The sequence below is a fragment of the Solanum dulcamara genome, chromosome 7 (assembly GCF_947179165.1).
Source record: "Solanum dulcamara chromosome 7, daSolDulc1.2, whole genome shotgun sequence".
Taxonomy (NCBI): domain Eukaryota; kingdom Viridiplantae; phylum Streptophyta; class Magnoliopsida; order Solanales; family Solanaceae; genus Solanum; species Solanum dulcamara.
In genome coordinates this window covers 78,874,191-78,890,897 of record NC_077243.1, presented here as the reverse complement: position 1 = coordinate 78,890,897, position 16,707 = coordinate 78,874,191, and the positions used below count along the sequence as shown (strand labels likewise).

Here is a 16,707-nt window from a genome sequence, read left to right as displayed (position 1 = left end):
TAGATAGAGATATCATAAGATAAGAGTAATATTCCCTTTCCTCCTATATATTATATAGAGTTATTAATCCCAATTGATCATAAATCATCACACAACAGCAATCAAAAAACACTTAGTTTCTTTTTATTAAAAAAAATAAAAAAATCATGGCTGCTTCTACAATGGCTCTTTCCTCCCCTACCTTTGCTGGAAAGGCAGTAAAACTCTCACCATCTTCTTCTGAAATTACTGGAAATGGAAGATTCACCATGAGGAAGACTGCTGGCAAGGCTAAGCCTGTCTCTTCTGGTAGCCCATGGTACGGTCCTGACCGTGTCAAGTACTTGGGCCCATTCTCTGGTGAATCCCCAAGCTATTTGACTGGTGAATTTCCTGGTGACTATGGATGGGATACTGCTGGACTTTCAGCTGATCCAGAAACTTTTGCCAAGAACCGTGAATTGGAGGTAATCCATTGTAGATGGGCCATGCTTGGAGCTCTTGGATGTGTCTTCCCTGAGCTTTTAGCCCGTAATGGTGTTAAGTTTGGTGAAGCTGTATGGTTCAAGGCTGGATCACAAATTTTCAGTGAGGGTGGACTTGACTACTTGGGAAACCCAAGTTTGGTCCATGCACAAAGCATTTTGGCTATTTGGGCTTGTCAAGTTGTGTTGATGGGAGCTGTTGAAGGTTACCGTATTGCTGGTGGACCTCTTGGTGAGGTTGTTGACCCACTTTATCCTGGTGGTAGCTTTGACCCATTGGGCCTTGCTGATGACCCAGAGGCTTTTGCTGAGCTCAAGGTGAAAGAAATCAAGAACGGTAGACTTGCTATGTTCTCCATGTTTGGATTCTTCGTCCAAGCTATCGTCACCGGAAAGGGTCCATTGGAGAACCTTGCCGATCACCTTGCTGACCCAGTTAACAACAACGCATGGGCCTTTGCCACAAACTTTGTTCCTGGAAAGTGAGCTTAACAAAATGTTGATCTCCAATTAGTGTGAGATTATGAGCTTTTTAGGTTGTGAGAGATGAATCTATACAAGGGCGTCAGTTTTTTAAAGCATTCTGGGTTATGGGTTCAGTACAAGATTATTGTAATGTGGTGTAAATTGGTTTGGATTAATTAATGAAGAACAAGTTAATCTTTTTCATATATTTTTTCTTGCACAAGCAATTTTTAATATTGTAGTTACAATTTTCATCCCAAATATATCTCTTTAGATTTAAGTTGTTATAAACAAATAAAAAAACGCATCATTAATATTTATATCAGGTTATCAAATGTGGTTTATCAATATTTCAGTTTGGGTTTACAATGTTTTTTCTTAAAATCTTAAAAACTCATAACCAAAGACGATTTCAAAACATTTTAAGCAAGTTCTCAACACTAAACTCATTTGTAAAATAAAAACCATAGTCCATATCGAAAATTATTGGTTCAGATAAACCCATACCCAAAAAGCAAAACCCGCCTCTGTTATTAAAAGATTTGGTAGTAGTATATGCACAAAATTAGTATTAACCACATCAAACGTAGCAATATTTCAAAACAATTTATGTGATAGAGACTGGACATGAAAGTAGAAAGTGGGAAACGTAATGCAATAGATTACTACTGGGAAACATAACACTAATAACTATAAATTAAAAACGACGAAAAAGGGGGTTAACCGTGTCAAACAAGAGCTAAAAGAAAACACAGATGAGACCACTAGAGCACTGTGTTAGCTCAGACATTACCTACGTTACATTTTAACTGAGATAAACACGTAAAAGTACAGCCTCGTGGCACCGGGTAGCAGCCAGTCAAGTCTCTTCAGGGATCGTGAACAATGGTTATTTCCACAGAAATAGCTCGAAAGGCCACTTTCACACTCATTACAAGACCCCAAGAAAAAACAAGGGAGGCAGTAAGATTTAGTAGCCGTTTTGCCATATCTGTTGTTGAGACTGCTTTGGCTGACCTTGTGAACCAGCTAACGATCCATCCCGAAGGTTTTGTTGCTGTTGTTGATCCAACGAGATACCAGCCTGAGAATTGTAGAAATGTGGGTAGCCCCCCAAAGATCCATAGCTCTGTGATGGCTGTTGGCCTTGCCTAAATCCGCCTGTTTGCTGATTCTGTCCTTGAAAGCCATAATAAGTGTTGGCGGGCACAGCTGACATTGTTCTTGAACCAGGTCCATGAAGCCACAAAGCTGAGTTCTCACTCTGAAAGAGGATGGAAACAGGAGAGTCAAATAAAGCGAGACGCACATGACAGATCGAGCCAGTGACAAATTGAAATTTCAGTGCATTTCTAAAGTTTTGTGACAACCACCAAGGTGGAGCTTCATAAATGTAATTGACCAAACAAAAGCAGTAGCTAGGGGCGTCAAATGGGTTAAAAAGTGGATCATGACCCACCCAAAAATTACTTGAGCAGAAATGAACTTAAAAGCGGATCATAACTCAAACCAGTCCAATTCTTACTAAGTTTTAGTTTCTTTGATTATTCTTTAATAGTTTTTTAAGCACCTAAAAACTAATATTTTTTTTCTTTATTATGGTTATATCTAACATAACATATTTAAAAAATGTCTTTTTGAAAATATTTTGACAAAGTTTCTATCGATCAATTTGAGCTACATATAAGCCCAATTTGCAGATTGGCTGAGATGGGTTGGACTAAAATCGGTTGAGCTAATAAAAATGGAGAACGGATTGGGCGAATCACGTTTTCATGGACTGATTTTGCTACCTCTAACAATAGCTATCAAAATGATCATGACATAATGACGAATCATGACAAGCAATTTCTTGGAGAGAGAGAGAGTTCAGTAGGAATAGTTGTGCTTGCAAAAAGAAAAGGTTACCTGCTGAAGAGACATCAAGTGATTGGTATCCTTGAACTGAGCACTTAACACATCATCATAACTTAAGTTAGTACCAGATGGAGCAGCAGGGGGGTTGATTGGGAAGTTCCCGGGGATATTGGTTGTATTTCCAAAAGCACCATATCCAGAAGGAATACTGGCAGACTGAGGCAAGCTGCTGGCAGAAACTGTATTCTTATATTGAGGGAGCATTGCTGCAAGCGACTGATGGTAACTGCTGTTACCAGGAAATGCTTGTTGGAATGCAGATGGCATATATGAATAGTTCTGATGCATATAGGGATAACTAATCATGTTTGGAAATGGTCCTATAGGAACAGCTTGTTGAGAATATTGGTGTACAGTTAGATGTTGTGGTACGCCAGGTCCTGTGGCGACACTATTTCCAGAAAGCATCTGTTGAGTAGGCTGTGCTGATGAAAAACCAACCGTCTTTGTAGCCTGCAGGAAATGCGAACACCGTCAACTATTACAACATCGACATACCCAATGTAATCCCACAAGTGGGGTCTAGGAAGGGTAGAGTGTACGCAGACCTTACCCCTACCATGTAGAGCTAGTAGAGATAGAGAGGTGGTTACCGATAGACCCTCAGCTTAAATAAAGCATTCCAAACAGTTTGAAAAAGGGGATACAGATATGGGAGCAATAACGACGACGAAATAAGGAGAAATAGAGAGCATTGCACAATAGACAGAAGAGAACAACGATTACACACCATAAAAACAAGAGAAGGGAGAAAAATTATTGCACTAACTTTGAAAGGGAGGAAATAGGATGGATAATGCTTTCCCCTTCTCAAATCACCAATTCATACTACATAGAGTTGTGATAGACAGCACACTGGCCAGAATATGAATCACCGATCAAACTAAAGTAACACGTCACTTAGAGGAACCACATTTAAGATATGTGTGATCAATATTTGTATAAAATGCTGAACCTTTTAACCACTAAAACCTATAACTTTATTTGCTTTTGGGATGATCAGAACAGTCCAAACGAAAAGCTTCCTTGAGAAAACAAAAGTGTACTTCTGAGTACCAGACTTGATACTTACGAGAATGTTAAACACCAACTCCAGCCTCATTTTACTAGATGAAACAGCACTTCTCTCTTCCCTCCTTCCACCAGTTATACTTGATTGCCACAAATTTAGCATTCAAAATACTCTGAGAAACCATGACTCTTTCGGGGAAAGTCGGAAAGAGGGTGTTGCAGATACAATTTTGTTAAGAATGAATATTGACATGCACTAGAGGGGAATTTCAAAATATACAATGTATTTTGGGACTTTGAGAGAGGATAAATTCCAACTTTATTTCATTACTTCATTTATTTTACAAGTTAATTTATAACTTCATAAGTATCCCTCCTTTTGTTGAATTGATTGAAAAAAACGGGGAAAATAACAATGCAAGATGCCTATACTAGAAGGATATCCTTGGCTCCAAACAAAATATAGCATGAATTTAATGTGAAAAGCTTCAAGATTCATAACTTTACTCCAAAGTGTTACATAGTAATCATCTTCTCCTTTATGAACAATCTACTTCATCAGGGAAAAAAGAATATAACCAGCTTTTAGCTAGACCCTGACTATTCAAACTCGCCTACCTGGAAATCAACAAGCATAAGCACTTGTACATTTTAACTCAAATCAAACTGGTCAATTTTTTCCCTCATTCAATATAAAATAGTTAAGGTCAATATGCCTGCAGGCAAAGGTACCAACACCACAGCTGAATCTAGGATAGAAAGACATGTGCAATATTGATTAGATTCCTGCAGAAACATTACCTCAGGCATAGAAATTGCTGAACCACTGATTGATGAAATTGAGTTGCCATATTTTGTGGGCATTTCTTGTGTTGTTGAGAAAGGAGAATATGAAAGCTCAGACTCTCGACCAGGATGAACATTAGCAGCCAACAAGGTACTCTGCAAAGAATTTGTGTAGACCTACTCAAACAAAAAATAGCAAGAGATCAAATTTGGTAAAACACAGATATTATGCTCTAGCAAATAATGGTAACTCGGATCAGGTTGGCGTGCTTCTGCAGTTAAAAAAAATTGACATGGGACATGCTTCTTTATTGAAGTTGTCTCCGTGTGACCTATAGGACACGTGTTCGAGCCATGGAAGCAACCACTAATGGGGTAGGTAGTCTACATCACACGTCATGAGGAGCGTCCCTTCCAATGTGGGATGCTTTGTACACCAGCTGCCCTTTTTTTAACATGCTTCTTTAGTATTCTGTTGGGAGCATTACGGATGTTCAGCTACTTGAAACTTTTTTGGGGGGGATAAGATATTATTCGACATAGAGCACCAAGCAGGCAATACTTTTCTATACAAAGTTCACAAATAGTTTAGCTACGTTGGACTCGTAATAATTGGCTGAGGGTCTTTCGAAAACAGCCTCTCTATCTCCGTGAGATAGCGGTAAGGTCTGAGTACATCCTACCCTCCCCAGACCCCACTTGTGGGATTCCACTGGGTATGTTGTTGTTGTTGTTGTTGTTGTTGGACTCGTAATAATTGACGGTCAAGTGAATTAATGCTATGATATGTTAGAATGCTTCTAGGTTATAATATGAAATATTTATTTTAAAATGGAAAACTGGATACATTTCAAATAGTATGAAATATACCGTGTTATAATAAGGAATCCAGTAATTAGGAAAGTTTCCATAACCTATTTCGAGTAGCCTAAACACCAACGTAAGGAGCCTCTTATTTGTTTCACAACCTATTCCAACAAAGTTCACTTTATTAATACTTGTTACAAGACTGACCAATTAGTGAAAATAGCAAAACATGTCATGTCGAGAGGCTACACAATATTACACACATGTTTTATTAGTTACAAGCTCGCAACCAGCATATTGTGTTGGGCACTTTAAAAATAGATTAAACAAAATGAAGCACTGTCAATATTATCTGTTTCCCCATAGCAAAGGAGCCAAAGAAATGAGAGCGTCTATGCAGTAAAGAAGACTTGCAAGGATTAAAGTACTCTTTGCCTCGAAAACACCAAAACGGTAATGGAAACGGCTGAGTAAGTTCATATGACAGGAACATACGCACACCTCAATTTAATACTTGAATATTATTTTATTACAAAGCTAAAGTTCAAAAGAAGTAAGCCGGTGACTAGTGCAAAATTTTATTTTCCTGTTAATGTGCAAAAGACCTAATTACATTACTTTGATATATATATATATGTATATATATATGGTCTAAACCTGTGGAAAAGAGAAGTATTGTCTATGACTTTCAAAAGTTTTGAAGTTTTTTCTTCTAATGTAGAATATATAACAGAGCTCTCAAGCACAATTGAACACCTAACCAGAAGAGGTCCCTAGAACCATGCCAAACCTTTCCTTTTATATGCATCCCTCCACCGGAAAAGAAAGCCTACACAATCATATAGTGGCAGAATACAAAGCCAACTAAGTTCGATATTTAATGTCACTCATCACTCAAATATACAGAATAGCAATTGCCAACTCTGCAACTCGCACTGCAGCCATCCCATGTCTCTCCACCACACATATAACTCAAAAATTAAGGGGTTGTTTGGTATGAGAGATGAGGAATAATAATCCTGGGATAAAATGCAAGATTAATATCCTGCGTTTGGTTAGGGGTATTAGTTAGTCCCGGGATTATTTATCCCAACCATTTGTACTATAATGATGGGATAAGTTATCCCATATTGGTGGGATAACTTTGTCATCCCATCCCCCATACCAAAGAACCCCTAACAGAATAGCATTACCAGCACTGCAACTCCAGCTGCAGCGTTCCTTGTCTCATGCGTAGCATACACACTAAAGTCATTTTCAAACTTGGGAACATAATATTATCAAAGTTTAACAATTGGATGATTTTTTGCAAAACTAACAACAGGAAGTGCATCCCAAGGAGAGTACAGTACATGAAACCATTTTATATCCTGAACAAAAGGTAGAAAAGTATTCTTACCGTCTCATTTGATAAAGAAGCAAGATTTTGCATATGTGAACTCGTCTGTGGCTGACTGAACGCTGCATTTAATTGTTGAGCACTTTCGTATGAATAGCCAGAAGCAGAGGACGGATATGAGTAATGCCCATCACTAGTTTCTGCTTTCAGAGATTCTGGTTGTGAAGCAGCTGGCAATTCATAATTTCCAGGATTTGCATTATTTCTGTGGAATAAATTACTATCGGACTCATTTCTGAGAGTATCATCACCATAGTATTCAGCGGCCCTGTAAAATAGTGTAAGTTCACAATTAAAGACTAGCATTTCCCCATTGCTTTGCATAGAAGATCTCTCCTTCAAGAAAAATTATTTGTACTAAGGGCATACAAGTTTCAAATAATGACAAAGAGAGCATTGTGTATTAAATTTTAGATGGAAAAAGGCAATACATCATCATCATTTTAGTGCATCAAACAAAGATTTCATTAATGAGAGTGCAAGCTAATATTACTATTTGATTGAATAAATATGGAACAATTCTTGAAAACCCAATTAGTAAAACAAAACGAGATACATGCAAGGATATTCGGTTGATGTCATTTATTTATCAAATGAGAAAAATGTATAGGGAACCGATAAAAAGATAAACCTACATGACAAAATAAATGATTGAAGAACTTTTTAACATCATTGTCCACGTACAGAAAGAGTTAACTAGAGTTCTCAATTAACATATCACAAACAGACAACTTCCACAGTATATGCAAATATTTAATATAACAACCTAGCAAACTAAGGGAAACACCCAACTTAAAAGAAGGTAAACCTGGTGCCCAAGGGCCCAACTGAAGAACTATCTGCATCTCTGGATGCATCTTCCAAGCTAGTTTTCATGGGGGCAGAGGCCAGTGATCCAGAAAAGGACACACCACCAAAGCTACCAAAACTTAGGTGTGAGCAGTCAGCTGTTTGAACTTGAAGATGGTCTGGAATCACAACAGATGGACTATCCCCATCAGATGGCAAACCTGCTGCATCCTTTACATTTAGTTGTTGCAAGTCCGCAGCAACTGATGAAACTGAGACATTAACATCTTCAACTGCCACAAGATAAATGAACATTCTTATATAAACGAGAGGGTAGTACTTTAAAATTTTGAAGAAACAAAATTACAGTTGTACCAAGGAATAAATATTTACTTAAAAGTGCAAGTTGCAACAGCTTACTACGGATTGGTACTTTTCTTGATAAAGTTAAGTAGACATAGGTACTCTCAAGTTCAAATATTCATTCCTTCAGCTCCTGCACCTTTTTCTTTAAGAACTAAAGACAAAGGATGCAGGATGAAATGCATCCTAAGCAGCTCACCCATGCATGCCAAACACCCCATAAAGTTGTAGCTATGCTGGGATTTGTAGGTCAGAAGATGGAATTTATTTATATTGAAGAGAAAAAAGGAAGCACTAAAGAGGGGGAGGGAGGGGGAGACTGCAAACGTGTGTTTAGAGGAGCCAGGGCCACATCTACTCAGGAAGATCCTCATAAAAGTAATTTGGCAGGAACATTGTCAAAACAAACAAAAAGTTGCAGAAGTTTAGAAGGAAACCGGTTATCCAAAACATTTAGGTTTCTGATATGCTAAATATCTAACAGAAGTAGACAGACAAACAGACTGACACGAAGTAAGGATGAGATAAAGATGCTACTACTATAAGATTGGCACACAGTTAAGATTTAACATTTCATCTCTTTCTACTTAATCCATCTTCCAACTTCTGCAAATTAAAAGGCCGACATCTAATGATAAGATCAGATAGAGGGAGAAACAGCCATAAAATAGATCTGATGATCCCAGGATGTCACAACTGCATTCTTAGAACAAAAATCTCAAGATCTACTCCTAACATGCCATATTAAAATAATAAGGTAGAGGGAGATACAACAGAGAAGATTGAGTTAAGAGGAACTAAAGACCCGCCAAATCAATTCCAGAGCCTCGCTGCTAAAACGCCAACCAATACCACCTTAGTTGAACTAAACAAAGATTAATATATCCAATAATATGCATATCTCATGCCAAGCCAAGACTTCCACATATATTCACCTTGTGGATGGTCAAAAGTGTGATTCTGGTGCTGATATCTGTAGGGGTCATTGTCATAGAGAGAAGCACTATCAGCATTATCCTCCTGCAACTTTCTACTGGAAAGAGAACTATCAAGATCTTCATTAACACTTTCATCTGCCTCTTGAGACTCGTCCATCTGAGTTTGATGATCAATGCTGTCAAAAGACATGTTAGACGGATCAGGATGCAGCACGGAATTAGTGGGAGGCTCCAAGACAGCAGGCTGGCTAGCATCTGATGGCTGCTCAATTAAAGGCCATTCATCATTCGCAGAAAGATTTTGAGATGAATAATCCCTTGGTTCCTGATGTACCTCAGGAACTATCGAATGATCATCAGAAAACTGCATATTACGATGTGATGTGCCATAAGGAGGTGGTGCCTGATCATGGTTTTGGTTGACACCAACAATACGGTCAGATATATTGGGTACACTAGCCACTTTACTCTGTGGCCTACCCATCTTCACAATATCAGCCATTGATACTTGGCCTGGCACCCCGCCCCAAGTAGGTTGATATCCAGAAGAAGGCTGTGAAGCAGCTGCATGACCATCAACTGCTGCTGGTGCCAATCTTTTACTGTCATTTCCAGCAGCATCACTGCAACAAATTAAGTCAAACATCTCCAATAACATGCTCACTTTGCACATATGAATACATGCAATTCCTGAATACACACAATCCCTGAATTACTTAACATGCATGGGTTTTTTTTGTTGTTGTTTGATGAGTATATTCAACTTAGTAATTTGATTCGGCAATTACAGATTGTTACTGCTAACTAAGTTTGATTTTTCAATTACAGCTCGAGTATGATAAGAACTTCCCTCTAGTGGAAAAGAGACATTGACAAACTTAATGGACCATACAGTAGGGTTCAAAGTATTATTACACTCAAACCACCAACAGAATCTGAAAGCAACTCATTGTCTAGTGAAAGAACCAAAACCTTCTAACAAGACAACAGTACTAACCTGATGGCAGTTGGTCTCCTGTCTGTGTTGCTTCCTGCAATTAGAGGGGTTGAAGAGAAATTGTTTGTTTGTGATCCACTCTCCTTCCTGTAAGCAGGAGCGGGCTTGGTAGACTCTGTCAGAGTTGGTTAGAAATCAAAACATTCCAGTATCAGATAACATCACTTAAACAACTCAAACCTACCTCTCTTTCAGAAATTGTGCATTAAAATGCATATACCTGATCCACCACGCCCAGCATATCGTTCCCCACCAACCCTACTGCCACGGCTTGGAGTGCTACTCGTGATCCAGGACCTAGATTCAGTTGTATCCTTAATCTGAACCAAAGATGAACAGAAGTAAATATATAAATATTTAAAAGCAATTGAATTAAAGCACCTCTTTAAGGTCAGTGACTCAGTTGTAAGCAAGCTAAGCTTTGAAGAATCAAGAAACATAGTTACAAATCAAGTGGAGTGTGTAATGCAGGGCCCTCAGGATTGTACCAATGTAAATCAGATAAAATAGAACTTGGAACATCAAGAATATAGAAAGCATTACTCTAGAGATATAAAGTTCAGAAAAATCTAGAAATACATTGGTTCTGGAATTTATGCTTTAGTAATGATTACGAACCTCTTTTCTCTTTTCTCGTTTGCTCTTCACCTCATGAAAAGGATCTAGTCAATTAACAAACTTCAAATTAGAAGGTGGTAAGAAATATCAACTTATTCCAATTAACAAACTTCAAATTAGAAGGTGGTAAGAAATATCAACTTATTCAAGCAGGGAAGATTGACAAAATATAACTAGGTTTTTAGCAAGATAACTACAAAAAATGTCACTTCACTATCACAGTATAAAACAGTGAAAGCATAGGGAGAACATAAATAGCAACAGAAATTCAAATTTTATGCAGCTTAGGCAACGCAATAGTGCTAAAATCACCGGCAGAATTAATCTGAAGCTTTTTCAGAGCCCAATACTTGATTCTTGCTTAAACCTTGTTTCCAAAGGCAGCCTATTGTCATCTCAAGGTAAATTCTAAATAATGTTCCACGTATGGCATTTACAAATAGTATCAAAATACCACCTCCCATCTGACTGGTGAGTACAAAGTCATAATGGCTCACAAATAGCTACATTTAGTTGTTGTGTGTTTTTTGATGAAGTAAATGTTTTCTTTCAAAAGGCACCAAATAGATGCATGTGCCTGGTTTGACCAGTAAAAAGTTTTAGTAAACACTTGGTTTCAAGGACATGATTAGGAGTTGTAATACCATCAAAACATCCTCTATTTCTTTCAAACCTTTTATTCCTATGTTAATCAACATTGAGATTGGCAATCCACAATTACCTCCAAAAATACAAGTGAAAAGGTAGTCATCTCAAACTGAAATACCACAGGGTCCATTAAACATAAAGATGACTCAAGGATTTCACCAAAAATTCTTCTGGATTTTCAATATACATACCAAAAAATCAAAACTTTTACTGACCAAATGGGTATTTCTCCATAATAAAAGTTACAAAGGATTACAAATATGAAAACTTCATATATACACAACACATTAGATTAATCTTTCTTGCTTAGTCAAAGCTTGAATTTAAAGAACACTAAACTCAAACACAAGACACCACTAGTGTTTGAAACAAAGATAGCAATTTGCAAAGCATAAAAAGGGATAATCTATTCTTCTTTTCTTTTCTTTATCCACTTATTCTTACAACCCATACCTTGGTCTCTCTCTCTCTCTCTCTCTCTCTCTCTCTGAGTATTCGTTTCATATATTTTTAACATTATCATTACTAAATATTCTTATCCAGAATAGCAACACAAGGCAACTGAAAAAGAAAAGAGGTTACTTCACATATAATCTGAAAACTGAAAAATAGCATGCACACAACACTAAAGAACCAAAAAATCCCCAATACCCAGATATTAATTACAAAAATTTACCAAAAAAGAGTTCAACTGTAAGGGTTTGTAGTTTAAACTCAAAGGAACCTCAAGTAAGAAGTCAATAGACAGCTTCATTAGGGTACTCTAAACTCTAAAAACAGAAAAATTGTATTTTTCATGCACACAAAACTACAGGAACAGAAAAATCCCCAACACCCAGAAACTAACTATGAAAAAAGTGTTCAACTTTAAGGGTTTAGAGCTTAAAGGGACCTTGAGTAAGAACCCAAACAACGGTATGGAATCTGAAAACTGAAAAATTGCATGCACACAACACTAAAGAACCAAAATATCCCCAAAACCCAGAAATCAATTACGAAAAAAGAGCTCAGTTTCAAAGTTTTATAGCTTAAACACAAAGAAACCTCAAGTAAGAAGCCAATTGGCAGCTTCATTAGTGTACTCTATAGTCAGAAAAAAGCAAAAATTGTATTTTTCATACACACAAAACTCTAAAGAACCAAAAAAATTCCCAAAACACAGAAATTAATTACGAAAAAAGAGCGTGAAAGCTGGCCCGGACACCACGGTCATCAAAAAAATAAAAGAGCTCAGTTAAAGGGTTTATAGCTTAAACTCAAAGGAACCTTCTCAATTGACGACCGTCATTAGGGTACTATATAATCTGAAAACTGGAAAATTGCATGAACACAACTACAGGACCAAAATCCCCTAATGCCCAGAAATAAATTTACGAAAAAGAACCAACAAAAGAGCTCAAATTCAAAGGGTTTATAGCTTGAACTCAAAGGAACCTCAAGTAAGAAGTCAATTGACAGCTTCACTAGTACTCTATAACCTGAAAACAGAAAAATTGTATTTTTCATGCACACAACACTAAAGAACCAAAAAAAATCCCCAAAACACAGAAATTAATAACGAAAATAAAACCAAAAAAGTGTTCAGCTTTAAGGGTTTATAGCTTAAAGGCACCTTGAGTAAGAAGCCAATTGACTCTATATAATCTACAAAATAAAAAATTGCTTGCACACAACACTAAAGAACCAAAAAGATCCCCAAAATTCAGAAATCAAAAATGGAAAAAGAGCTCAATTCAAAGGGTTTATAGCTTAAACTCGAAGAAACCTCAAGAAGCCAATTGACAGCTTCATTAGGGTACTCTAAAATCTAAAAACTGAAAAATTGTACTCCCTCTGTCCCAATTTATGTGGCACTTTTTGTTTTTCGAAAGTCAAAACAATTTAAGTTTGACCGAAAATTTGAGCATGGAATCTTCAATTTTTTTGAAATGAAATTTATATATTTGTAAACTAAGTAAAAAATACTATTCGGCAAAATAATTGACAATTCAAAATAATTAAAAGATATATGAAAATTTTACGATCAAAGATAGACTTGTTTGAATCTCGAAATCCGAAAGATGTCACATAAATTGGGACAAGGGAGTATTATTTATGTATTTTGATAAAGTGAAAAAATTGTATTTTCCATGCACACAACACTCGAGAACGAAAAAAATCCCCAAAACCTAGAAAGCAATTACGAAAAAAGACTCAATTTAGAGGTTTTATAGCTTAAACTCAAAGAAACCTCAAGTAAGAAGCCAATTGACAGCTTCATTAGTGTACTCTATAATCCGAAAACAGCAAAAATTGTATTTTTCATACACAAAAAACTCTAAAGAACCAAAAAATCCCATAAAACCCAGAAATTAATTAAGAGAAAAGAGCTCAATTTGAAGGTTTTATAGCTTAAACTCAAAGAAGCCCATTGACAATTTAATTAGTGTACTCTACAATCCAAAAACAGAAAAATTGTATTTTTCATACACACAAAACTCTAAAGAGCCAAAAAATTCCCAAAACCCAGAAAACAATTACGAGAAGAGCTCAGTTTCAAGGTTTTATAGCTTAAACTCAAAGAAACCTCAAGTAAGAAGCCAATTGACAGCTTCATTAGTGTACTCTACAATCCGAAAACAGAAAAAATTGTATTGTTCATACACATAAAACTCTAAGAACCGAAAAATCCCCAAAAGCCAGAAAACAATTACGAAAAAAGAGCTCAATTTAAAGGGTTTATTATAGCTTAAACTCACAGGAACCTTTTCAATTGGCGGCCTTCATTAAGGTACTATATAATCTGAAAACTGAAAAATTGCATGAACACAAAAACTACAGTACCAAAAATTCCCTAATACCCAGAAATTAATTTACCAAAAAGAACGAAAAAAGAGTTCAGTTTCAAGGTTTATAGCTTAAACTCAAAGGAAACTCAAGTAAGAAGCCAATTGACAGCTTCAATAAGGTACTCTATAATCTGAAAACAGAAAAATTGTATTTTTCGTGCACACAAAAAATAAAGAACCAACAAAATCCCCAAAATCCGGAAATTAATTACGAAAAAACAGCTCAGTTTCAAGGTTTTATAGCTTAAACTCAAAGAAACCTCAAGTAAGAAGCCAATTGACAGCTTCATTAAGTTACTATATAATCTGAAAACTGAAAATTTTCATCAACACAAAACTACAGGACCAAAATTCCCTAATACCCAGAAATTAATTTACTAAAAAGAACCAAAAACAGAGCTCAAATTCAAACGGTTTATAGCTTAAATTCAAAGGAACCTCAAGTAAGTAGCCAATTGACAGCTTCATTAGGGTACTCTATAATCTGAAAACAGAAATTTTGTAATCTTCACACCAAAATATCCCCAATACCCAGAAATTAACTTACAAAAAAGAACCAAAAAGAGTTCAGTTTCAAGGTCTTATAGCTTAAAATCAAAGAAAACTGAAATTTTGTAATTTACATGCACAAAAATCCCTAATACCCAGAAATCAATTAACGAAAAAAAAACCAAAAAGAGAAGAGTTTAAGCTAAAAGGGTTTACAGTTTTGAAATTCACCTTGAGTAAGAAGCCTATTAACAGCTTCATTAGGGTCCATATTACACTCTTTAAGCATAGCATAGATCTCAGCTTCAGGACAATTAACTATTTCCTTTAAACTTTGTACCATCTTTCTTGAACCTGGTGGAATTGATTGTACTTCAATTCCTCCTCCACCATTGTTACTGTTTTTTCCTCCTCCTCTGCTAGTCATCGAAAAAAAAAGTTGTAAAACTCGGGAAAAAAAGAGAAACCCAGTAAATATTTTCGACTCAGATCTATTTCAGTTGATTTTTTTCACACAGTACACACAGTGACGGCTTCGGTTATGGCTCTTTCTCTCTCTACTGTGAAAAGAAAAAAAGAATCCGTAGCGAAGAGGAGATATATCTAATAAGAAGAAATTTTGGGTTTTTTTCTTTTTTTGGGAAAAAATATCTATTTTCTTTTTTTTTCTCCTTAATTACACAACGATTATAAGGACTCTTTAGGTACGATGAATATCGAGATTATTTTTAGAATGAATTTTTTCATCTTTTGTTAAAATAAATTATGAAAAAATTATTTTAAAATTAGTTATTTAGAATTATAATATTATTTTTATCATATATTAAGAGTTAAATAACTATCTCAAAATAACGAATTTATAAATAACTCGTTTTTCAATCAAATGAACTCTAACTATATTGTAATTACACAAGTATAGCCATAAAAATATAAGAAGTAAGCATCCTTAATTCTATTTTTATGAGATAGGACTTATTGTTTCTGATTGATCTGAAATAATTCTTTTTTTTATTCAAATTTTAAGTTGATAATGTGAATAAACTAGAGTGCAAGTTCAGTGAGACACCTCAAGAGGTTGGCGCGGAAGTTAGGCTCGGGGACCAAGCCATCCAAAAGAGAAGTAGTTTTAAGTACCTTGGTTCTATCATGCAAGACAGCGGAGAGATCGACGAGGATGTCACACACCGTATTGGGGCAGGATGGATGAAATGGAGGCTTGCCTCCGGTGTGTTATGTGACAAGAAGGTGCCACCACAACTTAAGGGCAAGTTCTACAAAGTGGTCGTTAGACCAGCTATGTTATATGGGGCAGAGTGTTGGCCAGTTAAGGTCTCCCACGTGCAAAAGATGAAGGTTGCCGAGATGAGAATGTTGAGATGGATGTGTGGGCATACCAGGAGTGACAGGATTAGAAATTAGGCTATTCGAGAAAAGGTAGAAGTGGCCTCGGTGGAAGACAAGATGCGGGAAACGCGACTGAGATGGTTTGGACATGTGAAGAGGAGAGTCCCAGAGGCACCAGTGCGGAGATGTGAGAGGCTGGCCATGGATGGTTTCAGAAGAGGTAGGGGTAGGCCGAAGAAATATTGGGGAGAGGTGATCAGACAGGACATGGCGCATTTACGACTTACCGAGGACATGACCCTAGATAGGAGGGTGTGGAGGACACACATTAGGGTAGAAGGCTAGTTCATAGTGGTTTTATTCTCCCTTATTCGTAGGCGTATTAACGCACTATAATTTCTGGTACAATGTTGTATGTTATTTATGGTATTTATGTTATTATCCAATAATAATATCTACTGTTTTTTGTACTTTGATTATACTTTTGTTTGGACCGTTTTCGTTATCTACTTATTTACTCTAATACTCTAATATTCTTGTCTAACCTTGTTTTATACTTTTATTGAGCCGAGGGTCTTTCGGAAACAGCCGTCCTACATTGGTAGGAGTCAGGTCTGCGTACACTCTACCCTCCCCAGACCCCACGATGTGGGATTTCACTGGGTTGTTGCTGTTGTTGTTGTAATGTGAATAAACTCATGTGTTACTAACCTTTTTAAAAATAATATTATAAATTACAATAATTTACGAGTTAAAATATTTTTAAAAATATATTAAAAATTTGATTGATCCGCAAAAAAGTTTCTACGCCACATAAATTGGGACAAAGGAGTAACATAATATT

At 36.4% G+C, this 16,707-nt stretch overlaps 2 protein-coding genes across 2 annotated transcripts; one reads left to right on the top strand and one right to left on the bottom strand.

Annotated features, from left to right (window-relative positions):
• Window positions 1-67: 67 nt before the first annotated feature.
• LOC129894944 (chlorophyll a-b binding protein 3C, chloroplastic-like) lies at window positions 68-1,135 on the top strand. Its single transcript, XM_055970540.1, has one exon. The coding sequence runs from the start codon at window positions 147-149 to the stop codon at window positions 948-950; it is 804 nt and encodes a 267-aa protein (XP_055826515.1). The 5' UTR covers window positions 68-146; the 3' UTR covers window positions 951-1,135.
• Window positions 1,136-1,591: 456 nt separating this feature from the next.
• LOC129894943 (uncharacterized) lies at window positions 1,592-15,104 on the bottom strand. The gene is made up of 10 exons (XM_055970539.1): window positions 14,751-15,104; window positions 10,555-10,598; window positions 10,157-10,256; window positions 9,937-10,051; window positions 8,937-9,562; window positions 7,658-7,931; window positions 6,850-7,117; window positions 4,659-4,820; window positions 2,838-3,299; window positions 1,592-2,193 (listed from the first exon to the last, which is right to left on the bottom strand). Exons 1-10 carry the CDS (start codon window positions 14,944-14,946, stop codon window positions 1,900-1,902), a joined length of 2,541 nt encoding a protein of 846 aa, XP_055826514.1. The 5' UTR covers window positions 14,947-15,104; the 3' UTR covers window positions 1,592-1,899.
• Between the last annotated feature and the right edge of the window lie 1,603 nt (window positions 15,105-16,707).